Source organism: Chiroxiphia lanceolata, chromosome 10 (assembly GCF_009829145.1).
Source record: "Chiroxiphia lanceolata isolate bChiLan1 chromosome 10, bChiLan1.pri, whole genome shotgun sequence".
Classification (NCBI taxonomy): Eukaryota; Metazoa; Chordata; class Aves; order Passeriformes; family Pipridae; genus Chiroxiphia; species Chiroxiphia lanceolata.
In genome coordinates, this window is record NC_045646.1 from 22,348,969 (window position 1) to 22,375,300 (window position 26,332).

At 47.0% G+C, this 26,332-nt stretch overlaps 1 protein-coding gene across 5 annotated transcripts in view; it reads right to left on the bottom strand.

Moving 5' to 3' along the window:
- The window catches only part of VPS8 (VPS8 subunit of CORVET complex), a 66,634-nt gene that overhangs the window by 26,809 nt on the left and 13,493 nt on the right, over window positions 1-26,332 (bottom strand). For 4 of the 5 annotated variants that reach the window (XM_032697939.1, XM_032697937.1, XM_032697941.1 and 1 more), the window contains 26 exons: window positions 25,282-25,349; window positions 24,495-24,648; window positions 24,336-24,395; window positions 23,430-23,537; window positions 22,569-22,649; window positions 21,367-21,537; window positions 20,637-20,711; window positions 20,131-20,166; window positions 18,429-18,519; window positions 17,278-17,324; window positions 16,546-16,635; window positions 16,158-16,204; window positions 15,469-15,691; window positions 14,551-14,640; window positions 13,716-13,767; window positions 13,387-13,429; window positions 12,602-12,674; window positions 10,621-10,740; window positions 9,972-10,043; window positions 7,386-7,505; window positions 6,359-6,415; window positions 5,957-6,039; window positions 4,574-4,658; window positions 3,460-3,558; window positions 864-953; window positions 389-435 (listed from right to left, as the gene is read on the bottom strand). In XM_032697939.1, coding sequence (XP_032553830.1) covers window positions 389-435; window positions 864-953; window positions 3,460-3,558; window positions 4,574-4,658; window positions 5,957-6,039; window positions 6,359-6,415; window positions 7,386-7,505; window positions 9,972-10,043; window positions 10,621-10,740; window positions 12,602-12,674; window positions 13,387-13,429; window positions 13,716-13,767; window positions 14,551-14,640; window positions 15,469-15,691; window positions 16,158-16,204; window positions 16,546-16,635; window positions 17,278-17,324; window positions 18,429-18,519; window positions 20,131-20,166; window positions 20,637-20,711; window positions 21,367-21,537; window positions 22,569-22,649; window positions 23,430-23,537; window positions 24,336-24,395; window positions 24,495-24,648; window positions 25,282-25,349 — 2,282 coding nt within the window. The remainder of the gene's footprint in view (window positions 1-388; window positions 436-863; window positions 954-3,459; window positions 3,559-4,573; window positions 4,659-5,956; window positions 6,040-6,358; window positions 6,416-7,385; window positions 7,506-9,971; window positions 10,044-10,620; window positions 10,741-12,601; window positions 12,675-13,386; window positions 13,430-13,715; window positions 13,768-14,550; window positions 14,641-15,468; window positions 15,692-16,157; window positions 16,205-16,545; window positions 16,636-17,277; window positions 17,325-18,428; window positions 18,520-20,130; window positions 20,167-20,636; window positions 20,712-21,366; window positions 21,538-22,568; window positions 22,650-23,429; window positions 23,538-24,335; window positions 24,396-24,494; window positions 24,649-25,281; window positions 25,350-26,332) is intronic. The other variant, XM_032697940.1, reaches the window with a different exon arrangement.

Consider the following 26,332-nt stretch of genomic DNA (forward strand, 5'->3'; position numbering starts at 1 on the left):
GCTAAACTTGGGCACCTCAGTCAAGTAATGGATCAGTGGGTTTCTGGGAAGGGCAATGGCAGGTTCAGTCCCAGGGTCCCCATTCCACAGCCATTCCCAGCTCCCCTCAGTGTGGGGGAGGCACACTGGATGCACTGGAGGCACACTGGAGGCACTGGAGGCACAGCACTCCCCAGGCAAGACAGCTCCAAGGGCTCTGCTGGAGGACACTCCCCAGAACACTTAATTCAGGGCTGTTCTGCTCAGCTTGGGGCAGTTTGAAGAGCAAGTCACCCTTCCTTAACCTAATCTTGCCTCTAGGCTGACTATTGATGCAGTGTTTCAAAGGAACTGGTTTTAACCCATGTTTTCAAGCTGTAGTTTGTAAACAGCCCCAATTTCTACATACCTTGGATCTAGGAGACTCCTCAGGAACTGGAAGAGCAAGAACTGGTCCTGTATAACAGGAGGAGAATATTATTATTCTAAATACTGTGCGATTAAGCAGTGATTCCTGACCTATACCCACTAGAGAAAACACAGTTCACAGCTGGTCCCTGCTGAAGAGGCTGGTTTGGGCATGTCCTGCACAAATATTCTGAGGATATATTTGCTGACAGTAACTCTGCTCTGTGAGTGCAAGCCATACCGAGCTCCAACTAAAAGCTGCAACCAGCAGCTCTGAGATGGTACATTTTTATGGCCAGAACTCTACAAACAGGGCAAATCATTTAAATGTAGCAATTCCTGCTGCTGAGGAGCCATCACTTTTTTTCCTTCTCTTTCTGGCACAGCAGCAACCAACTTACCACCTAATCTCAGCAATCACTTCCTAAAGAATGGCAAGAACAGAAGCCCCCAGTCCATGGAGTTGGACACTTCACCTGGAGGGTGGAGACGATGCTCTCAATCTGCTCACTGAAGTGGATGGCTGCCAGCTCAGCTGCCTTCCCTGGGCTCAGCACCAGCAGCTCCTTTGGGAGGGAAGCACAACAAAACCACAACAAAAACAACCTGCTTTTCATTCCATGGGCAATATCATAGAATCATAGAATCAGCTGGGTTGGAAGGGACCTCCGATCATCAAGTCCAACTCTTGATCCAACACCCCTGTGGTTCCCAGCCCATGGCACTGATGCCACATCCAGTCTCATCTTAAAAACCTCCAGGGATGGAGAATCCACCACTTCCCTGGGCAGCCCATTCCATTGTCTGATCACCCTCTCTGGAAAGAAATTCTTTCTAATATCCAACCTAAACCTCCCCTGGCACAGTTTAAGACCGAGCCCTCTTGTCTTGCTGAGAGTTGCCTGGGAAAAGAGACCAACCCTCACCTGGCTCCCCCCTCCTGTCAGGGAGTTGCAGAGAGTGAGGAGGTCTCCCCTGAGCCTCCTCTTCTCCAGGCTGAACAGCCCCAGCTCCCTCAGCCTCTCCTCACAGCACTTGTGCTCCAGTCCCTTCCCCAGCCTCGTTGCTCTTCTCTGGACCTGCTCCAGCCCCTCAATGTCCTTCCTGAGCTGAGGGGCCAGAGCTGGACACAGCACTCCAGGGGTGGCCTCACCAGTACTGAGACCAGGGGAAGAATCACTTCCCTGGACCTGCTGGCCACACTCTTCCTGATCCAGGCCAGGATCCATTGGCTTTCTTGGCCACCTGAGCACACTCTGGCTCCTGTTCAGCTTCCTGTCCATCCACACTCCCAGTTCCCTTCCTGCCTGGCTGTTCTCCAGCCACTCTGTCCCAGCCTGTGGGGTTGCCGGGGGTTGTTGTGGCCAAAGTGCAGGACCCGGCACTTGGCCTTGTTGAACCTCATCCCGTTGGAATCAGTCCAACTCTCCAACCTATCCAGGTCCCTCTGCAGAGCCCTCCTGCCTTCCAGCTGATCCACACTCCCCCCCAGCTTAGTGTCAGCTGCAAATTATGCAGTGTCACCAAGTCCATCCCTGCTGTGACTGCACCTTTGCCCAGATGAAGTGTAAAATAAAAGACCCTCACACAAACAGTGAAGCTGGAAAAAACAGAAGGAAGGGTAGTTTGTAAAATGGCATTTTGGGATGTTGATGATTCTAATACCCAAAAAGCCTTGGAGAACACAAAATTCTTCACACCAATGAGACCCCAACTCAGTCCTAAGGAGAGGAAGTCATTCATCAGGTTTTCTGACAATGCTTTTCCCCCCTGCCAAAGGACATTCCCAGAGTCAGCAGGAGAGAGGAAACAAAGCCCTCACCTGACTCTCAGGAATTTCTCAGTCCAATAGCAACAGTGTTTAACAGGCTTGAACTGATCTAACTAGAGGTTTAAAAGCAACTTTCCTATAACTGTTCACTATGACTGACACCTGTCCAGACATGAAAAAACACTAAACAATTTCTTTATTGTAACAGAAGGAAAAAATAAATCTTTTAAGTGCCTGTGGCTTTAACTTCTGTCAAACTTGAGCTAAAAGGCTTCCCACCATACAAGTTTAGAAAACCCAGAATACAAGTTTTTTGCTTCTAACCCTTCCAGCTGCAGCCACACTTCCAAATAAATGAGAAGCGACTGCTTCAAATCAATACTGTGTATCTGGTAACCCTTCTCAAAGACCCCTGCTGAGCCTAAAAAGGAGAAAACACTGCTTTACTGAACAAAACTAACTGTTTTATAACAGTAAGAAAAGAAAAATTTCAGAAACATATATGTTGACAAAAAAACAACTGAAGAAGTTCCTTAGCTTTAACTTGTCTGAGGACAGAAAAGGACCACTACTGTGACTGAAGAGAAGCCTTAGGGTTTATTTTCAAGATAAACCTCAAGGGACTATGGCTGTTTAGGATGATGGGGAAAGTAAAAAGTGGCACTGACCACAAACTCCACTTTCCTGGCTTATCTCCAGATCACCCTGGAGAGGACTGACACCACCTAGAACTACAAGTATTATGGATTCCCCACATCTACTGAGGGGACAATTATTTCAGGCACATCTCCATCCCCTGAAGCAGACAGAGATTGAAGACATGGGAAAAATGATGAGCTGGAGAAGTCTAGCAGCAATCTGTGTCTTAGAGAGAAGTCAAGACCCCATCTTCCCACAGGTGAGAAGTGCCAGGGTGCCAAGGTTGAACGCTGCCATCACTGTAAGATGAGGAACTGGACACCACCCACTGTGAGGTCAGGGATGGTCATGCCCTGACCTTGCTGCTGCTGCTGGAGATAAAAGACTTGCTAATGGATCCCCTTCCTGCTGCACAGCACTCAGGAGCCATCACCCCCCATTAAGGCTCCATTATCCAAAGAGCAGCAGGAAACCGGGAAACCAAGGAAGCCAGCCCGAATCCAAGGGCTGCACTTACATGAGAGCACTAAACCTTAGGTCAGAGCTGCCTCCACAGCTGTGACTAAACACTGGCACACTTGTGCTCACAGAAAAGCACCAGCAGATCCCAGAGTAACCAGCAGGAGCTGAAGGCCCCTGGGTGCAGGATATACTGTACCTACCTCTATGTGCTCCAGAGCTTCCTGCCACACCGACTGCTTTTCCTCAGCACTGTAGCCAGGCATGGACAGGATGTTGTGAATGTAGTTGAAAACTTCCTCCTGCAAGGCACAAAGCCATAAATGCTGCAGTGTGTTCTGCAGCACTGCTGACAGCACTGGGCTTTGCTAAGGGAGAGCCTTTCTAATGGCCTTGGCAGGGCCCCAGGGTAGCCCTCCCTTAGCAAGTCAGGATGAGTTATCAGCAAGAGAGGTTCTATGTCCCTAAACAGCTCCTGAAGAACTGCCAGGGAAAAAGAGCCAAGAGGAACCCCATGCTAATGTGTTAAGCACTGAGGTCAAAGAGAATTGTTCTTCCACTATTATAAGTGTCCCCCTCTTGCTCACAGGGAAAGAGGACAGGACATCACACTCTAGCCAGGAGCACAGGCAGAGAAAAGAGCACCCTGCCAGAGGGTAGGTCAGTTTTCCCAGCATATTCCTGAATCCCTCTTTGACATCAGCCTCTGCCCCCGGCTCTCCTGCACTGCCCTCAGCTCAGATGCTCTCCTGTTCCGTGGTTTCTGACCATCTCACTGTCACAACCCTCTGTTCCAACTCCTTCACCCACACAACATTCAGCATCGTGGTTTTGTAAGGAGCTGGTGAGCTCACACTTGCCATACTCTCATCCCAACTTCCCTTGGTGGTAGGGAAGAGAATACCTCAAAAAACTGTGGCAGATATGCAACTCAAGCACCAGCAGAAGGTAATTGTGAAGAGACAGTAAGGGCAGAGAGATGTGTGCAGGGGATACAAGGGTGGACTGAGGGCAGAAGCCAAGCAGTACTGCAGTTAGCCACATATGCAGTAAATCCCACCTTGTACTCAGGGTTTATGTACTAGCATTGATTAAATTTTAAAATAAAGGAAAACTCTGAGGCTTTAAAAAAAAAAAAATCAGCTCCTCTCCAATACATAAACACAAAAAGCTTTGACTATAACTAAGAAAGCTCAACTGTAAAGGACATCTTTAAGTTCATTATGACAGAAGACCAGGGCAGTTGTGCCCATCTGGTCAGCAGGACAGGCTGCATGGCCAGGGGGAACAAGGGCCAGGAGCAGCAGATTTCCTCACCTTTCTCATGGGGTCCCGCAGGTAACAGCCGATGATTTTGTCATAGCGGAGCTGCCGCTCGTACATGAACTCACAGATCTGGAAGCTGAAAGGAAAAAACTTCCCATGTTAGGAAACCCCCACTCAGCTGAGCCAGCAGAACAGGAGGCAGCATTGGGAAGCATCTTCCATGGAGGTGTTCAGCACACAGGCTGGGTGGCTCCTGCTTACAGATGCCATTTGGTACCAGCCCCAGGCCAACTGGCCTTTATTGAGAACATTATCACAGAACAGAGAAAACTGGAGTTACTGAGGTGAGAGACAAGGGACAGAGGACATAAATCCTCAATGAAATCAGGTTTCACAGGTTCTGCTGTCAGAGGTGACCTCCCTTATTCCCACAGCACTCTGCTCTAAGGCAGCCCAATCCACAGAACTCATCTGAAGAAACTCGCTGAACATGACTCAACAGTGTGTCATAACACAGCTTCCTACCTTCAAATTTTAACAAACAGCTTCAATATTTTGAAGCTTTGGATAAAAACAGATGTAACTGAGGCAAAACAAATGAAAAGTTCGATAAATAATATTACACTACAGCTCTGTTAGCTCTGATGGAAGTGGCTGAGCTGGAGGGGGTCTGGCTGTCAAATTCTCTGAAGAAAGCACAAAAAAAATATATTTATTGAAAAATTGGATGGAGTCACTCCTTTTAGGACACAGGCATGGCAGCCCCCACCACTGCATGCCATCCCTCTGGTCCTTTGTAGCACAATGGATTCATTCATGTAACACCCAAACTCACAACGTGGCTGAAGGTGCCCCCCCTGGTTGGCTCTGTTCAGGCATGACAGACTTTTTCTGGAATCACAAAGCATCTAAAGGAGATGCTGGAAATTTTTAGCCTTTCCAGACACTGTTTTTGTCTCTCCTACTCACTTCTAAAACAAGTACCACGGGGGTGGCTCCAGACCCCATCGTGCTTTTAAATCCACCTGTGGGTCTCATCCCAACGAGTCACCTCCATCTGCCAGTGGCGGAGCATTCCAGTATCCAACTATACCCCTGCACAAAGCCAGGGCTCCGGGACAGGGAATGCCAAAACCCATCAACTCCCACAGGGCTTCTCCTGAAGGGTTTCCACAGCTCCACCCCCCTCCTTTCTCAACAATGCTTTCTGTAAGAACACCCAGGACAGACAGAACGACTGGGACTAAACGTGACCGTCTCAAATGAAGCATGTGAGTGTGAATGCACAGGGAAAACCATCCCAAACACAGCTGCACGGGAGGAACAAGAAACGTGGAGGGGAAAAAAAAGCTGTGGAGGAGATTCAAAGGGAGTATTTAAATATCACACACAAGATCTAAAGGCAGCATTTACATAATGTGTACAGCAACTTACAACTCAGCTTTCTCTGCCATTTGGATAAGACGGCTCTCTTCAAACTGCACGATCCCTCCTGCCTGGAGCAGCTCCAGCAGGACCTGCAGAGATTGGACACCAGTTATTCATAGGGCAGCAGCAGCTGGACAGCCAGTGCCATTACAAGTAATGGCACTGTAATTGTAATTGTCCATTAACTATGAAGGCCACAATCGAGAACTTCTCTGCCTCTGCTCCTGCTGCTGCCAGGGCTCTCCTGCGGGAATGCTGGGGCAGGACCCTTCCCTCCTGCTGTGCACAGCACTGCCCAGTTCTTCCACGCTGGTGTCTTTGGCATGTCACCTTCAGCCTGAGGCCAAACCCTGCCCCCCAGCCCGGCCTTCCCTGGCGCTCCAGGAGTGTTCCCCTGAGGGCCGTTACCTGCTGCCTCTCGGAATGGCGGGAGTCGTCATCCGGACTGCACAGGAACTCCAGGACCTGCACCAGGGGCACAAGGTGGGGTGAGTCAGGCCTGGACAGCCCAGCTGGGAGCACAAACCTCAGAGCAGATCCTGAGCATCAGCACAGGCAACAGCAACACGACACAGCGGGACAATCTGAGCGTAACTCCCCACCTGGTCTCGTGCCTAAACCGGGAATACTGGAGTAACCAAGGACTCCAGGGGGGAAACACGTGACTCTGCACCAGGATCTAGAACCAAACTTTGGGGATCCCCAGGAATGCAGAAGAGCTCGTGGAACCCCGTGGTCCTGCCTTGAACTACACACCAAACAGTTGCAACCACTACACTGACCCTCCTGATTTCTCTCCTGGACTGTGCCACCTCAGCCAGAAAAACAGGAAATCAGGTAATTCAGAACATTTAATATATCTGGAATTAAAGTGTTTAATCCAAAGCCGTTCAGCCTCCACAGAGTTCTTTGGTCTTTAATTACAACAAAGGACACATATTTTGTAATTTGTTTTTTATTAGTGTCTATATATCCATGTTATCATCATAACACAGCTGCTGTAGCCAATGAAGCCTCTTCCCCAGTCCCAGGAATTTCTGAGACTTCATCCAGGATATAAACTTAACCCAGCTTCAGGAATCCATTGGTGCATCTCAGACTATTCCCAACAGCAGAGAAGGGTAGTGGCTACACAAACTAAAAATTACCAGCTACATAAACATGCTCTATGACCTCACTAATGTCATTTTAGTTGACACCCCTTACAGAACCCCAGGATGGTTTGGGTTGGAAAGGACCTTAAAAGACCATCTCGTCCCTGCCCATGGCAGGGGGTTGGAATACCTTCCACTAGGCCAGGTTGTTCCAAGCCCCATCCAACCTGGGCTTGGACACTTCCTAGGACCTGACCCTCTTTCTCCCACAGTTCCAGCCAAGCTAAAACACAGAGCCCGCTGCTTGGAATGTCACACACACACACACACAGGATACTTGCCTGGTCAAAAAGTGTCCTGTTGACAAACAAGGTGTTGTTGGGCTTGGCAAGCTGACGGGCCAGGAAGGTGAAGAGACAGCCAACCTGTGATGGGGTGAAGTCAGAGTTCTCCACCATGACCTGAGGAGCAGCAGAGAGAAAAGGGAAAAATAAACCCACGAATGGTTGATTCTGCAGCTGCCTTTGGGAAAGCCATCAGAAACTGGGAAAGCAACAAGAAATCCCTGTAGAGCCATTGTGTCTCCTCCTACCCCAGACATCCACACCATCTCCTGTGTGAGTCCATCCAGAAGGTGAAAACATAAGTCACCTGAAGACACAGGTGGTGGATGTGCCCTTGCTAAAGCACCTCTGTCCTCAAGCTGAAGAGACTCCACCTCTCTGCCATAAACTTCTTGCACGTTCCTGGGTTTTGGGTGTGAAGGGGCTCCAAACTCACATTTATCTCCATCTCTGCAGCCTGTGCTGATCTCTGGACACATAATAGGGCTTCTGAACAGAGAAATGTTGTCACTTGAGTAAAAATATAATTATTATAAGAGAAAAAAAAAATACATTTCACTTCAAGCCCCAGGCACTCACCACTTCAGTTGTGGTGGGCAGAGAAGTGCTCTAATGGCTAAGAAATGGCTGCAGGTTTGGGGAAAAGCTTTTCCCACATTAAATTAGCTGTTAGTCTATTAATATTTTGAGAAACTTGTGGCTGTGCTGACTTGAAATTACAGTAAAAGGAAGTATCTAAGAGTCACTACAAACGAGAGCTGAAACTCAAGAAGTGCTTGTCACTTGTCTGACACATAAAAAATGAGCATGATGTGTCCTGACTTGGTGTCTCAGACTTCTAAAAAATCCTGAACACTAAGGGAGAGTGAAATGCCCCTGTTTGGAGAGTCCCCTCTAAGAGCAGTGGGTTTAGCTGGGAGGAAATCCATCACCTGAATAACTCTGTCAGCTGAGGTCTCAGAATTGCTCCAGCAAAGCCCAGTCATGGAGCAGCTCAGTTTATAACCTCAGTCAGTCACAGATGGGGGGATGCAGCTGATTTCTTAAAGTGACCCAGAGTCCCAGATTCCCATGAGATGCCCATGGTCATGTGACACAAGTGGAGGGAGGCAGGTCAGACACATTAAAGAATCAAGCAGAGCTCTGCTTCAAACACCAGCTAATGCAACCACTCTTTTTCAATCTTCATTTTCTGTTTAAAAAGGCCATTTCATGGAGGAGCCTTGACAGGACAGTGTTACCTAACAGCACTAAAAATATGACTCACTAAAACAACTGGAGTGTTTGATTCACTTCAGCTTTGTTTTTCACAAGCTGGGTCCTCATCAGCTGATGTGCAGGTGAAAATACTGTATCCCTGAAAGAGCAACTCCACAGAGGCTGCAGGCCAGCCACAAGGACTTGCTAAAACACCATTTATTTGGCAAAGCTCAGATCAGTATTAGCAGAATGTCTGTGTTGACCAAACTGTTTTGGAAGTGCAGCTATTTCCTAGGTAGGTTTTTTTTTTTGCCAATGACAAATTTAAATTAAAAGCTCCAAGATTTTTTTTTTTATTTTTATCCAAAAGGAGAGCAGATTCCAGACCAAGGAACTAACACCAAACTGTTTGACTGAAGATGCAGTGCTGCAGCCCCCCTCTCCCCTCCAAGAGAGGGGTTAATTCTGTGGTGGTGGAGCACAGAGCAGGGCTGGTGCCATGGAACATGCTCCCAGCACCTCTGGAGCACGGCTGCAGTGCCACCTCCTGCTGCCAGCAGCTCAGGGCACAGCAGAGTGGGGGCTGAGCCAGCACAGGGGAACAGCCCCCTCCCAGCCCCTCCTGCTCAGCCCACAAACCCCCCCAAGGGGCACTGTCCCACCCACTGCAGCTCTGCCACCCCAGGCACTCCCTGTGCCCTTGACACTGATGGGGAAATGCTACTTGTGGTATGTTCAGCCATAAACCCCTCCAAGTGGAGTCCCTCATTAGTGCTGACAGCTCTGCAGGGAAGGAGAAGGTGCTTGGCAGGGAGAGCTTTTCATGGAACATCCATTGTGAGCAGGGGCTGCACATGACAGTGATTTCTGGAGCACCAGGCTGAGAACTCTGACATTCCTCTTCTCTCCTGTTTACTGAAGATAGGCCTGTCATTCTGGGAGTGCTCCCTCCCAAACACAGCACTCACAGACATGGGGAGCAGGGATTTAGCAGGAAAGCATTGACACCCTGCCAAGCACAGGATTCCTGGGACCTTTTTTCCCCGCTCAGAAGGAATCGGGGAGAGGATTCCATGAGAAGCAGATAAAAACAAACTTAACAGTGCAAAGAGGAGAGATTTGACAACAAAGTACAACCCAGGCGAAATCACAGACAGGAAAGGAGACCTCTCTGTCACCATATTTAACATGCATGAATCATCACTTCCAAATATCCAAATGACATCCTTGGCTGAGGTGAATCCATGCTCCTGCCCATCACCTTCCCAGAGGTGCCAGCCAGGGCAGGACTGCAAACACCTCACCCAGCTTACAGGCTCTACTGCACAGTGCTGTACAATCAGCCAGATGCAAACACAGAGGTTCATTTTCAGGCACACTCACCTTCAGAAGAATGTCCACAATTCTCTGTTGATATTCCACAGCTTGCTTGTCATTCTTAAAGTCTTCAAAAGTCTGCAGGAGGCAAAACACTGACACCTTGAGCAGAATGCTCTCAGAACACCAGCAAACACAAAGCAGCCACATCACAAAGCTGACAATGCTGTGAAGTCCTCCTTCCTCTGCATATCCCTAGGCAGCAGGTTCCAAGGTATAATTTGGTCTTTTGTAACTACCAAAATGGTATTTACATATTCAGGTAAAAGTAACAGGTCCAAACAGACAGAGGAAACTCAAGAAATCTGGAAAGGCGGAAAAACAGATCTCTGTGCAGGAGAAAGAAGAAAGTACTAGAACACTCTTTACAAAACCATTATTCTTGTTTTACCTGTGCTTTAAAGATGGCCTCTGCTACCAGAGCCTTCAGTGTGTAATGTCACGTTCATCAATTTATATTTAAGGACATAAAAGACTACGATGATTCCCCCAACAGAAGATCTCATAGAACGTGCATCAAAGCTGTTCCTGCCCCAAGCCAGGAGGTGATGGTTGTGCAAGGCATGAAGTCACTAACAGGAATGCCACAGGTGGTGCAGCCATGTGATGGAAGAGCTGGCAGTGCATTTTCCCCTCGGGGTCAGAGGTCTCTTACCAGAGCCAGGACATTGAGGAATTCCCGGGTGTCGAAGTGCAGCAGGGTCCGGACATAGGGATACACCTCCTCATCCACGGAGCCCTCCGCCGAGTGCAGCCGGATGAGGAACTCAAACACCTGCCAGGAGAATTCCAACACACATTCCCTGTGGATTTCACACACTGGCAGCACAAGTGCATGGGAAGGCAGCATTGTTACCTGCCTTGCACTGAGGCTTTAAAGGCCCTCAGGAGCCCATCAGGGTTCCTACTGGAGTGATGTTTTCTGCTGCTTGTCAGCAGGAAAAAAATTCCCCCTCCCTCAGACTCACCGACCAATTTAAGATCAATCAAAATTCAAGATCAAACAAAAATTAAGGCTTATTTATACTTGCAGATGGAAGTGTGTGAAATTAGAAAACTCCCTCCCCTTCCTGGCAGCTTTCCTGAGAAGCCATGCAACTCCTCCTTATCCAGGGCACAGCTCTCCTTGTCAGCAGTTCCCTTGGGAAGAGCCAGTCACTCTGCCCCCTCACTTTGAGGCACAAAGCTTTTGGCACTGCAAAGACTGACTTTGAGGTGCTATTCAATTCTCTGCCTCCTCCACTGACTTTGCAGTTCCTGAAATTCGAGGCTGTCTTCCAAAATAAAGGAAACTCCCTTTACTGAGCCACTGCCAGAGGTGCCCAGACCCTCCCAGGGAACCAACAGGGCAGCGACAGCTCCAGGTGCCTGAACAGCCTCACACTGAGCTGGCTGCCAGCAGGGAGGGAGCAGACTGCTCCAGGCTGGCACTTGGGAATATGTGTGAGATACACACTGGGATCCCACGGACACCTGACAGGCAATGTGCTCTCCCAGACACCCTCAGCAAACACCACCTGCCCTCATTTACTCCTATCCCGAGCTATTTTCCCTGTCACCACAGTGACAGTGAAGCCAGCAGGAATTAGCAGCTTGACTTTGGGACCCACACCTTCCCTGTTGGCTTCCTTGATCCTGATATCCACCTGCCAGCTGGGAATGCTTCAGGAAACAAACCCAATCCAGCAGACAGAAAGGTGTTACCGCAGCCCAGCCCTCAGGGCTCACAGAAAGAGGAGGGGCTGAGGGCTCCTCCCAGAGCTGCTGCTGCTGCCCGGGCTCTGCTTCCAGCTCAGGGGTGTGCAGGGGACAACCTGACAACCTTGGGAGAGGGAAACAGCAAAGGACACTGGAGTTTGCACAGCCTCTGAGGAAAGGGTCTGCAGTAACCCAGAGCCACCAGCTCTGGATTAGGGGGAAAAAACTAAACCAAACACAAAAACCCCACACAAACACAAACCTGCCCCACAGCCAAAAAATACCTGTGCCATTGTACTGCAAAGAGAAAGTGCAAAACACAGTGTGCCTCCTCCTACTGAAAGCCTGAAACTGAAGGGAAATGATAGAAACCTCAACAGATTTTTGTGGTAAAAGTGGACAGAAACTCTGGAAAAGTTTTTACAAGCGCAGAGGGATGATAGGGAGCATCCTCTCTTTTAAGAAATTGTCTGAGATGACTCCAAACGAGTCAAAAGCCTCAGAGAAACCTACAACCAAGAGCTGCTTAGAGAGACATTTCCACCTACTGTTAATCCCGTGTTATGTGCATTTGAAAACAGGGAAGATCTCCACATATTTGACACGTCATAGTCAAGTTTAGGAAGAAGAGAGAACTACAAATTACTGGTAACTTTGTGGTAAAGAATAAAATAAACCCAATCACCAAGAGCTCTACGTTCCCACACCCCAATTTACAGTTGAAAGAAGAATATTAAGTTTAAATGTTCAGACTGCAACAACTGTTTGATTTCATTCTTTAAAAACTAATTTGGTATTTACAGGAGGATACACTCATATCACAAGGATGCAGCTATTAGACTGATAATGGTTTTGCCTCAAAGACCCATGAAATAAGACATATGCAGCTTCTTGCAAAAACCTCATATGGGAAAGTTGCCTTCCAAAAGGTTTCTCACCTGATTTTTCACCAGAGGTACCAGATCTTCAGGAATATCTCCCAATGGATACGCACGGCCTGCCAAGCAGCAGCTACAGAAAAGGAGGGGAAAGGCATTTTAACATGTCCAGACATTAAACAGATTGAGGGAAACTGATTTTTTATTTTCTGAGTTAGTTTCTAGATTAATCTTAAAACAGGGCAAACCAATTTATTTTCTAGATCATGAAAGCAAGCACTGCAGGCAGCACTGCTGTTAATATACACCGAGCCAACACACTGCAATTATTTGCATCTGAGGTGTCATTTCACAGCAGAGAAGTGCTGGGGAAACTCAGGATTTCTCACAGAGTTCTTTACTTTTGAATTTTAGGAGTGACCTGCTGCAAATGACAGGCAACACAGCAAGGAGCAACTGAGCAGAGCCATCCCAAAAGGCAGGGCAGCAGGGCCAAAACAGCTGCTCAGGCTGTGGAGGCCTCTTTGCTCCAGGAGCACCATGTCACACCCAGGACTAGACTGCCTCTAACCCCGTTCTGAAGATAAAAACATGGGGCTGGCATATCAGCAGTAACCTGAGCTCTGCCTCCATCTTGATCCTGCCTATCCCCCCCTCACACCAGGTGCAACAAGAAGGCATTGCAAATTTAAGTCAGCTGCAGTGAGGACCCACTGCTGTTTTACACACCCTCCCTATAAGATTCTGCAACTACAGCATAAGAGTTTAGCAAATTTAAATGTAGCAAGTTTAAAATCTGGTGCCACAACGAGGCAGCACCTCACCCACTCCCCAAATGGCCTTACCTTATATACACAAGCAGCTTGTTGCCCATTATCACCTGCTCATCTACAAAACAAAAATTATTTGTCACCTTTTCTTCACAAGACAAGATAGATGCAAGTCTTCTCTCAGCTGTTGGCAAAACATCTCATCTGCACGCAGAGTTTATCCCACAGAAAGCTGAGCAGCTTCACACACAGTAAACAGCACCAGAAGACTCTTCTGTTCTCCAAGACCCTTACACTGGGTATGCATTCCCTTTTTGCATCTCTGTTGGAAGTGACTAGGAATATTCAAAACATCAAAACATCAAATAAAAAATAGACACCCTCAAAGGAAAAGAATTCTGTACCTGTGAGAGACTTCCCAGCATTCAGTGGAGGAGCAATGACTTTGAACAGTTTCTGTAACAAGAAAAAAGGCAGTGCTCAAGCAGCTGGAAAAGCTCAAAGCAAAGAACCTGTGTGGTTTTAAAGCAGAGATCAACGGGTGTTTTCCCACAGAAACTCTCTATCACCATGTCTTTTAATTAAAAGGCACAGAGAACTCCAAGACATGGCAAAAGGATGCTTTTCCCAGCTGATGTTATGAAAAAACAGCCTTCATTCAACCACATCTAACCCTGAGCACAGGCCACACTAAGAAAAAGCAACGTTCAGCAGTCCCAGAAGTAACAGTACGAGTATAACCCACCACCCCATGTCCTGTTTTCCTGCATCTCCTGCCACCAGAGATTGTGCAAACCTTCAGCCCACCCAGCAGCATCACCAGAGCCTTCAGTTTGGGTGTGTAGAATGAGGAATTGTCTAAGCACTTAGTTGTAGAAAGCAGAAGAGTTTTTTGTAGTCATACAACTAGTGCTTGGTTTCCGGAAGTTCTTTTTCAAATCATGAACAAGTAAGAGTTTCTTTCCTGAGAAAAATCAAATGAGATTACAGCTGCTAAAAACTGGGCATTGAAGATTTTCACATTCAAGTAGCCCCAGCTCTTTGTTTCAGCACTACTGAGAAAACACCAGCAGTGCTTCCAAAGTGAAGCACAGGATTTCTCTTGAAATGGAAGAGGGCAAGAACACAGAACACACAGAATGAGAAGATAAAAGTTTTTGGTTTGAGCTGCTGTTTCTCAGGAGGAATGTATGAATGAACACCTCAATAACACCTCCCTGCACCCAGCACCTCTCCTACCTCCATGGGGCTGATGAAGTCGTTCATCCCACTGTTGTACACATAGATCATGGCATCATACAGACGGTTCTCCCAGCACAGGAGAACGACCTGCAGAGCAAAGCACAGTGCAGATACAAAGCTGCTCTCAGCTCACCGCTCCCTCATTCCCCACTGCCACCATCCAACAGTACCACTCAAAGCAAAATGAGACTTTCCACTTGCAGAACTCGTCTCTGCAGGGACCCCAAATCCCCAAAGGGAGTGTCCAGCCTACTGGCTCATGCAGCAAGCATGGAATTGAACTGCTGAGATTCTAATGCTCATATGAGGTTAAAGAACAAATAAATAAAAAATCAGTTCTTCAAATCCCTTGATTGCACTAGTTTGCCTTCTTGCTGTGCTAGTGAATCAAAATATGAAGTTGCCATCCTTGAAATGGAAAGTCATGGCACTGGAAAGCAAGGCTACTGAGGAGGAACACCTCCTTGCTCCACTAACTTTGTTGTGCAAGAGCAAAGCAGGCTGGCAGGCACCAAGCTGACAAATACAACCCAGTTTTTTGTGCCTCTTCAGCCTCTGATGTCAGGCAAGGTACTCAAAATGGAAAAGGCTGATTGGGAATGTCAGCCTAATCCTGAAGGACTAGAATTTCCCAACACACTCAGCTGCTGATACATTGACCCACACCAAGTCACAAACAGGGGGAGCAAAACACAGCCACACTAAATAATTCCCAATGCACTGAATTTGATCCCAGGGGTACAGGGCTGAGCTCTGTTACAAATTAGTGACCAAAAGGCACAAACAGTTTGCACTACCTAAGTCTTGTCTGTGGAAAGGTGACACCTTGTTTCCCACATGTTATGCTGTGCTTAAAAGCACAAGATGCTGATTTATTCAGAGGAACTCAATACAGTGTGCAGCACAACCACTCACCTGCTGGATGTCTAAGCTGGTGATATCCATATGCACAATGCAGGCTTCCAAGTTTTCCAACCTGTTCTTGTCTTGGAAGTGAAGCAGCAAGTCTTTCATCACCTGAGCTGTGATTCCCATCAGCTTATCACTTAAGATATATGGCTCCAAGCACTCCAGAAAGATGCCTTTGGCTACAGAATTCTCACTCATCTTATCATATATCTGGTTAAATAATAGATCCCTAGGAGGAAAGAAGAGTTTAGTTATCAAATAATCTTATTAAAATCTCATTACTTATCTACGTTCTGAGGGCTCTAAATTAAACTCCATTTCCTCCGTATTCCCCAGGCTCAGGAACCAAATGCCCTGTTCAACTCCTGCACTGGGACAAGTTACAGGATAAATCAGCTCTGGACGTTGCAGCAACAAAAGTGCTGTTAGAGGGGAAGGGATGATGATGACAGGAAAATCCATCAAGGCAGGTTCTTGGTTTGAAGCTGCTTTTCTTCTTTAACACATCGATGAAAATTTAAGAGATACCCTGAGTACTGAGTCCCCTGACTTTAGCACCAGTTTTTAAGCATTCCTCTACACCGTGATGTGAGATGATATGAAGTGATGGGATGGGATTCCTCTAATCCATGTGATGTCATGGGGAGGGCACTGGGGGGCTACAGGGGGGGCTGGTGGTGTGCCCTGGGACTCACATGCGCTGCAGCAGGAGACAGTAATCGACGATGACGGGCACCACGTCCTGCGGGAGGGACACAGAAACGGAGGGGCTGACAGAAATCCTGAGCAGCACATCCTGCACAGCTCAAACTGCAGCCTGCCCAGCACAGAGCACAAACAAAGAGGTATCTGAACTGGCTGGGAGCTGGCACAGTCACACTTGGTGACACTTGTGCAGAGGACAGAGGGTACCCAGCCATACCCACGTCCTGGTTTCGTGAGTGCACACGACAGGTGAGAGTTCAGCTGAACCACAGCAAGATTTCTCAAAAACAGACAAGTAATGTTTGGAGCAAAGCAAAGTCTGATTAAAAAAAAAACAAAACCAAAAGATTCAAACAAGAATTCTCTGGAGCACCATACCTGAAAGTGCTGCTCCATAACCTGGATTTTCCCTTGGTCAGGACATTTCTTCAAAGTCCGATCAGCATAATGGAGAAGGATTTCAACCATCTGAATTAAAGAAACAAAACGTTAATTCAGATCCTACACTAAGGAGTTTTCAGGCTGCTGAACACATTCTGAAGCACGAGGCTCACCTGAGCCATGTTTTTATCCAAAGCTTAAGTTCCAGTACCTTAAACAGCAAAACTTAGTTACCTCCCAATAAAATACACAGGAACAAAGTACAGCGATAAGTGTATATTTTAAACACATCCCTCCCAGAAGAAGATTCCTGTAACAACTGAACTGGATCAGTTGAAGAGTTTACTCCATGCCCACATAAACATGGAGCAAAATTTCCATCCTGAGAGTCAGCACATCACATACTGATGGTCACTTGCCAACCAAGGGTCAGGAAACTGGAGAGTTTGCTACCCAAAAGGTTTCTCTTCACACTGAGGGGATCAAAGATCTCCAGGCCTGGATGATAGTGTCACCTTTTGGTTTGGTTTTTTCACCTAATGCTGCAGATTTTATCCCTACCTTGGTATTTCCAAGTTTTTTCTAAAATCCTGTTCACAGTCTTAGCAAAAGAGGCACACAGACACGTTCCAGAGTTAGCTCTGGAGGACAGCAGCCATTCCTCATGGGAACACAGGTAGCACACACCAGCACACACAAACATGCAGCTGGAAGAGCTCAGTGACTCACCCTGTCTGCAATGACTGCCTTCCTCTTGGTTGTGTCCCCAGTCAGGCCTGGAAAGAATGAGGGGGAGAGGGGTGGAAAAATGAAGCTTTTCTCATCTAAGCTACCTGTAGAAATACAACAGCTCCCCAGCTCGGATGCCAACACCACTGCCCTTGAGAGGGTGAGGTCAGGATATGTAAACACACACTTTTGTGTTCTACTTTTAGCCCACTCTTCTTCCAAAAGGCTTATTCTCCCAATTTAAAGACTGTTCCAGCACAGGAATGGCAAGAGCAGCTCTGAGTGCTGTTTAACACTGGGAGGACAGTTAATGGAGGGCTGTCAAAGACTGTACATGAGGGTAATTGCTGGAGGAGGTCTTGATGCAAAGCAGCTGAATGCAGTGCACTAAAAGGGGAAAATAATGGAAATGTCAACTCAAAAAGACAGTTTTTCATTATTCAAAGAATTACTATCTGTTAATTGTGTTATATCTGTGCATTAAAACATGACACAGCTTCATACACCAGCAATTTCACAGCAGGATCTTATCCTGAGAACTTGCAGCTCATCTGTCAAAACCATCAAAAGTTACTTGCTGTAAAATAACGTGTCCAGTACAAATCAGATCATTCAAGTGGCAGTTTCTGGCATAATTAACACATTTCTTACAACAAGCTAAGTGCTCACAAAGCATCCTCCTTTGGAGGAAACACAGGGCCAAACCCCAGCAGTTCTTTCAGCCATTGTATAGTCAGAGGAGACCTGAATGGAAATACCTGCCTGGCAGAGCTGACAGAAAAATCACACTGAAAGCTACCCACAGCTCAGGCATGACCCTCAGGAATATTTTAGCAGGCTGGATGTTCACCTCCTGGATCCACCTCCTTCATGGCAAAGTGACAGCAGATTGGAGTCACAACACAGACCAAGTCTGATGCTCATTTGAAATCAGCAAACTGTTAAAGGGACTGCAACTCAAAAAAATCAAACTGATCTGTTGCTTCTGCCAAACCCAAAGCAGCACATCCTACTTTCTCTTCTTCAGCTCAATACTCTGCCTTTTTTTTTTTCTTATTCCTCTGAAAAAGTGATTTCTGTACATGCACAGGTTTAAAACCTTCCCTAGAGGTTTCAGTTAAAAACAAAGAAACCAACCAACCCAAACTTACCTACTACAGCCTTTGCTTTACCTTCATAGAAGGACCAAGCTAAAGCCAGGGCATCTGTGAGACGCTCTTGTTTCAGAAGGTGGTCAACTCTCTGAAATAACAAGGGACACTGGACCTCAGTCCTACAGAAAAGATGATCCTCTCCTCCCCTGTAAGATCAGCAATTCCCAGCAGTGACAGCAAGGGGACAAGACACCTCAGAAGCTCTCACCACACTGCAGTAAAGGCCAGTACCTCAAAGAGATGCTCTCAAATGTATATTTTCTGCTGAACAGTTCAAAAAACCTAAGAGATGTCAGGCCCCAGCACATCAAGCCCCTGTGGGTTACATGTTAGGTCAGAGGTTTGATGGATGGAGACCCACAGCATTAGTGACTCTGATACACAGAGAACAGAAATCTTCCATGTCCCATCCCTGCCTCATCACCTGGAGCCCAACACACACCTCTGCCATGCTCTCAGCACACAGGGGTACTCAGCCCACCCTTCATCTTCTCCTGAGCTCACAGTCAGCAGCACCACTGAGGCACATCACAAGTATTTTCTGCCTTAAGGAATTATTAGCACCTGAGGTCGAGCATCACCAGCCTTGGTAGGTCAGGTCAAAGTGTTAAAGTATTGTCTGAGAGAAGAGAGATTCCAAGTCTCAGCCCAGCATCCTGTCCTGCAGCAAGCATTAACTCTCACCTTCACCCCCTGATCACCACATACTCAATTACAACTCTTAGGTCCCCTATGATAGAGGCACAACTGCAGCACAATACAGGAACTTAGAAAGGGGTTGACTCAGAGCACATAAATCTTGATTGACTTCTGATTTCTAGGAAAACCTGTGCCTGAAATCATGGGTCAAGAAAAGGTTTGTCACCACGGTTTACTAAACCAAAGTCAGTGGTGAATGGCTGGAGACAAAACCAGCAGAGGGAAGTGACTTGCTGAACTAAAAACTCAACCGAGCTGAACTGTTCATATTCCATTAAAGGTGCAGAGAACAGGGAGCAGGAATAAAGAAAGCAATGGGAAGGTAATCTTACAGGAGAAAGAGCTCTGCTTAGCCTTGCAAAACTAAGTCTGAGAGAGAAGATGCATACACTGGATAAACATACTGCAGAGTGGTGATCCAGCAAGGAAAACAGGTCTTTAATTCAAGTGAAAAGTACACACAGGAACAGACAGACATGAATAAATCACTAAGAACTTCAGTGTGGAAACTGATAGGGTTTGAGCCCTCAGAGAAATGATGTTCCAAAGAAAATCTTCAGTCAACAAGGATCTAAAATACTATGAACTTTCTCGGTAGCCTTTGATGGATTTTATGATATGGCTCCTGCAGTAGGTGGAGATAAAATACAGCAAACCAGACTTCCTTCAACTCCTGGATGCTCAGGTGGCACACACAAGGGTTGCACCACCACACACTCCCCGAGTCAGGCACTGCACTATCTCTGTCTCATTAACAGGAGCTGACTCCTGGCAAGGCACAGTGCCTGGTTTGGGAGAGCAGGGGCTCCATCCAGCCTGCAAGGTTGTGCAAGAGGAATCCTACAGTGTCCCCCACAAAAATCAGGATATCTGCAGTGCTGGCTCTGTGTGGCACTTGGGTATCCTGAGCACAGAACTCAGCAAGTGCTCCCTTCCTCCTCTGGACCTATACTTAAGCAATTCCAACCTACTAAGCCGTCCAGTTTCCCTCTCAACATACCTCTCTCCAGCTTCTCAATGTCATGACGTGAACAGACTAGGAAAGAAAAAAGAAATTAAAAGAGTTACTTACTTACAGTTGCTCCTGCACCCTGTGGTACCCCACTGATCCACCACACATGCTGGTACAGAGGAGCTAAGGAAAGCAACCCTCAGGCTGTATAAATGGCAATCCAGTTTTCCCTGCTGTCTTATTTCTTTCTGTTTATTCCCCAACACATTTATAACAGAGATATTGAAGCTTAGGCCAGAGGAGATGTCAGTAAAGTAATGCTGAGTCTACTCTGAAGCAGCATAAATACTCTGAAACTATGACAAGGTCTTACTTAGCCCATACCTTGACTAAAACCGAATTTTTGCATGTTTCTTTAATTCCACAACGTAAGTGCACAAAGAGCCCATTCCCAATACACATTTCCACAGAAGAAAATCTGTCCTTCTCTGGAAGAAGATTTACCATCAACAGTGAATGGCCTGCATTTTTACTTAAAAACTCCCTCCACTTACCTTAGTTCCAAGGTAAAAGATCTGGCCACCACAGCTGCTGATGGACTGGTAACAAGCCTTCTCTCCCACCAGGGCCTACAGGGAGAAAAACCACATGGAAGTAAACCTGCCTTTTGTTTTTGTAAAATTTCCCAAGAAACATAAATGCACTTTAAAGACCCTTTGTAACTCAGAAATCAAAATGAGGCTGGGGAGGGAACCTCACAGATTGCTGGACAGTGGTAAGTCAGAGAGCTCTGCTGTCACTCCTTCCTGCTTGGGAACTCAGGACTGCTGCTGAGCTCTGGCTACTCAAAAACATGACTAAGTAGGGCTCAGGTGCCAAAAAAGTTGTGGGGGCTCCTTCCTTGCCATCTGCTGCTTCCCAAATCTCCCTCAAGAGCAAATGTGTAGGGCACACAGATGGAGAGGCAACTGTTGAAGTGAGAGTTGCTCCAGCACAAGTTTGACTGCCAGTAACCAATGCTCCAGTCTTTGGGGAATAGTATGTAAAAAAATCTCTTAAAGAATAAAGCACATCAGCTTTTGTCCTGGATAGAGCATTCCAAGGCTTGAAGAGCAGTTCCTAAAAACCTCAGTGCACAAAAGGAAGCATGAGCTGTGTGCTAGCTGCCCACATCACCACCATGTCTGACTTCTGAGGTGCTCCAAAAGGGCTTTTTCCCTGCAGGCTCCCACTTGGGGTGTATCCCAAACACAGCTGCTGCCACAGCAGGTCCCTGGTGCCTACCAGGGCCTCGCTGACGTTGCCCCCCGTGGCCAGGGATTTGAAGTGGCTGCTGTTGTAGACCAGCTGCACCTCTGGGATCTCGATGGTCTCCAGCTCCTCCTGTGTCTGCCGGTCTATGACGTGCAGCTTCTCCACGCTGTCCAGCAGCACCGCGGTCCGGGAGTTGATCCACTGCAAGAGCAGCAAGTCCCACATTTCAGCAATGCAAACACAGAGAGCAATGAACCAGGCTCTGGCCACACCCCTGAGTACCAACACCGGGAGTTCTAGGAGGGCTTTGTTGCTACACACAGTCACTGCACAACTGCACACACACGGAGCTCCAAAGGTAAGACAGGGGGGCTCCCTCCAGAGAAAAATCACATGGAATCTCCACAGAAACAGCTGTGGACAAATGGCAAATCCACCAGAGCTCTTGGTGCACTCTTTATGCTCCAGCACACTTTCTATCCAAAGGTCTCAAACCCAAGATGATTATACCATCTGCTCCCAGATCTCTTAGGTAAATATAGCAACAAGAGGCAGTAAAAAGAGATACAGTACAACTGAGTTTAACTCAAAGGCTGTCACTCATATTCTGCAGCTCCTACTTTTATGTTCAAAACCTTGCAAAATAAAAAGGCTTTTTTTCACTGCTTTTACAATTTTTCATTTATTTTTGTTAACCAGCCAAACATATTTTTACAAACTTCAAATTCCAGCTGATGTGGATGTCCATACTGATGTGGTATTTTGGCCTTTCATGTTTTGCTCACTGTATTCTGTAAATGTTTAGAGTTTAATAGTTTTTGTTGTTGTTGTTGAAAGTATCAATTATGGTGCTGTACCAAGCAGTTATGTATCAAAATGTTACTGGAATGTTACTGAGCCAATTACACAGAAGTTTGCACTTTTTTTAGTCTGAATACAGAATAAAAATCTTTCTTGCCAGATACCCTCTGGTCTTGAAAACATTTCCTCAACAAAGCTACCCCTCCTTCCCAAAAAAAGGCAGTATTGTTGCCTCCACGCTACTGATTTTTTATCCTTTAGCTACTACTTGCTATTTCACTTGTGCTGGTTTTCCACAGGTTTAAGGGCATTTTCAGTCAGTTAGCACTGGATAAACACAGCCAAGAGCACAGCACTCAGGGCTATTGAAACATATTTACAAGAAAACTAGTGCAAAAAAAATTTAACCATTCTGTAGTTTTGAGACTTACAGTAAAGTTGATGAGATCATAGTGCAGATGAAGCTGCCTCTGCTTAGTGACATGTATTGCACCAGTGTCATCTCTCTTGACCTAAAAGAGAAATCAAAGCTGACTCAGACTCCAAGACTTCCTTCAGTTCAGCCTCTCAGTTCTCCACAAGACTCCAGGAGTCTGGAGCTCCCCCCAGAGAAGCATCTCAGCAAGACAGGCTTAAACATATCCTTTTCTTTCTGCCCAGTTTTACCAGGACAGAAGGTAGAGGAGAAAGAGGATCAATCCAAACAATACAATGTTCAGGTGCTTGAGCAAAGCTTAAGGTCCAAGATGACAGCAGAGTTGGGAAACAAACTTAGCACTCCAAAGCCAAAATGCCAGATTTTCTGAAACCTAGGTACTGCTCTCATACTGGAAGCAGGCATGAAACCATCTTCAAGAACCATATCTGCATGTGTAACTGCTGCAGACCTAACCAGGATGAGCAGCATGCCCTTAAGTCACACACCAACAGGATCTGGAAGCTCTTTTCTTAGTGGTTTATACAATTTTTTTCCAGACTCAAGTTTTAAAGCAAAAAATAGAATGGTGTCTCAAATTCATGTGCCCTCCCTGAAAACAACCCACACTCTACCTCCAGTAGAAATCAGCTGCAAATCAACACTTCTGGAACAGATCAATCTCACACCTCTGGGTTCTCAGGGAAGGGCACCACTGCTTGCTGAGGAGCAGTGAGCACCAGGCTGGTTTTGCCAAGCTGCAGCCATGCCCAGCATGCTCAGAGATCACCCTGTCACTGAGACACAGGCTCTGTCAGCTGAACTCGTCAGTGAGACAGGACTATCTGAGCAGCAGCACAAAACACCCCAGGCTCACCAGCAGGAAGTGCACGACGTCTCCTCGACAGAAGGCCAGCATGGGGTTCACAGAGCTCTGCACAGCCACAAAGTGCCAGGCCAGGAGAGGGACACTCGAGGGGTCCATCTGTCACACAACAAGCACAGCAAGTATTTAGGGCAGGCCAGGCACACCCTCAGCTCCAGGACACGTGTGGCTCATCAGCTGCTTCTCACTGACTTCACCACGCACACACACGGGCTGCAAAGCAAATTCAGTTCCTGGCCTGGTGGCAGCTGAGCAGCAGCTCGTGCCCCTTGGTGCAGTCAGACGTTTAGTGGACACCCAGTCACAACCCCCCAGTGTCCTCTCTGCCCAGTGAACATCCAATCTCACAGGGATGGATGCACTACAACGAGCTGCAGCTTGCTTGCAGCCTTGTCTCCATTCTCCCACCCTAACATATCCCTCAGCTGCCCCCTGCTGCTTTCCAAGAGGAACTATACCAGCAACTAGTGAAAGTGAATAATCAAGAGTTCAGAAGCCTGACTAGTGCTCTAATTCCACCCAGCTTCGGTCCCTTTAATTAAGGGGTCTGTTGTATGGTTCCTCTGTAAAACAGCAGCCCCAGTCCAGGGTGACTGTACCCCCAGTCGGGTGAACATCCCACTGCACCAGGCTGCAGCAGGGAAGACAAGCAGCTGAGGGGCTCCTTCCTACTTATCTGTGAAATTCAGCATCTTCCCAGAGGTACAGCTGGAAGCAGCCTTCTCAGCCCCTCTCTGCCCACATCAGACCATTGGTTATCACTGCAATCCCACAGTGCAGTTGGCAGAGTGCTGACAAGGGAGTGACACCAAACACCTGGCTCTCATCTCACCTCCTGCACTCCAGACACTGTTTGTAGCCATAACCCAAAAAGCACCTGTTTGGTTCATTACTCACCCGACCGTAGGGAAAGGTCATCCACACCTTCAGAGATGGCTTCAGGCCAATAACCAGTATCTTCAAGGAAAACAAAACAAAATGAAACATCTGAGCATAGAGCAGAGAACTTCTCCTCTGTGACTTCTCACACCAAGCCCCCTGCAAGCAGCATGTTACCTTTGTGAGGGAGGCCATGGCCAGCAGTGAGTACTGGGTGATAGGATGGTCTCTCAGGTCAACTTTTGCATGTAAAGGCTCAATACAGCAAACTTCCCCTTTGGAGCCACTGAAGAGACACCGAGATTCACAGGTCCTCACTCCCATAACCCTCCTGCAAGGAAGAGAGATCAGCTCAGGGGCCAGTTATCAAGCAGAGATCAGCCCAACAATCTCAGGATGTCTCAGTGATCCTTCATAAATATGCAGTTTAGAGAGCCCTTTGCACAGTGCCAGGGATCATTTGCAACATGTCACTGGGAGCAGTCCCACACAGCTGCTCAGATACAGACAAGAACTCCTTAAGATCTTATCCAACACTAACATTTTGGAAGCTGCTGGACACGATCAGACTCCCTTGACTGTCAATCCTCCCTCCTTGTCCCTCCTCCTCTTGAAGAGGTCAAGAAGAAAATGAGTGGTTACTGCAGGGCAGTTCTCACTACTGAGCCAAGGAAAACTAAGAGGCAGCACTTCCATGAGCTGCACAAGAGCCCACAAGGAATGCCAAGACCCTGGACAATCCACTGACCCCTTCACAACTAAGGCTTTTACTCACCTATTGCAGTGCCAGACAGCACCTTGCTTCAGCTGAGAAACTACACTGCAGCCCTAGACTGCACCCTCAGCATTCACACAGCAGCTTTATTGGTTCCAATGGGGTTTTTTTTCTGCTTAGGTTTTAGAGACTATGGGCCAGAATTTGTTCCCTGTAGTTTCTATGGGTACTTCAGAGTTGTTGCCTTACTTAAAGGACAGTTCAAACACGGAGCCTCCGCTGTCATTGCAAATCGCAAGTGTCGGGTCATCTGTAAACTGAGCAGATGAGCAGATTAAAAGTGGCCCTAAGAAACAAACTGCCAAAAAACTGATATAAAAATATATGCTATGGCAGTATGAACAGCACACAGAAGTACAAGCATTGCACCTACAGAAAGACACCTTTAACATCCAGAGTTGAGACAATTACTGGCTTTTTTATGATGTGCAAGAGAGGCAAGGTTTGTGTTTCCCCTTCACGCCTCAGCAAGCCCTGCTGACAGATTTTGGTACCAAGGCCCCACTGTTTCTGCTGCAGCTCAGACCTACAGCTGATCAAAATCTGTGCTACCACTAGAACAGCTCACAGCCTCGAGCCCGTGGGCTGGGGCCAGAGCTGCTGAATGGGCTACAGTCACAGAGAGATCCAAATCAGAAACATCCAGAACTACTAATGATAGCAAATGATTAAGACAATAAAGGATCACAGCCACAGCTCTGGGGGTCTTTGCAACCCCAGATCTAGCAGCACACAAGCACCTGAGGCCACATAAAACAAAGCCAGGCATAACATCAGGTATGATTTTCTGTGTGTGGTAATAACACTACGATGAACAACAAGCCAGAGACGATTTCTCTCTCAACCCAAACATTCCCAACAAGCTACTTGAAAAACTGCTGATAGAAGCAACTTTCTACAGCTCAGACTCTTTTAAGTTTAAAGTTGACAAGTCTGTATCCAGGTCAAAACACTCCAAGTTTTAGAGAAATGTGTTCCAGCAACTAATTCTTCATACATTTTGGCATCAGAGAGAGGAGTCACAACAGACAACAACTGTTATTTGTTGCAGTACAGCTCACAGCCAATACTGTTATGTCAACTCTCAAAATACTCAGTTTCATTTTTAAACAGAATTCCTGCTCTTTTTCTCATCTCTGCATGCCATTGCCACATAGCTCCTGGGTTCTGCTCTTGTCAGTAACTGCACAAGGAAAGTCACCACAGCCAATGAGCAATGATGGGGTGAAAGGAGCACCTG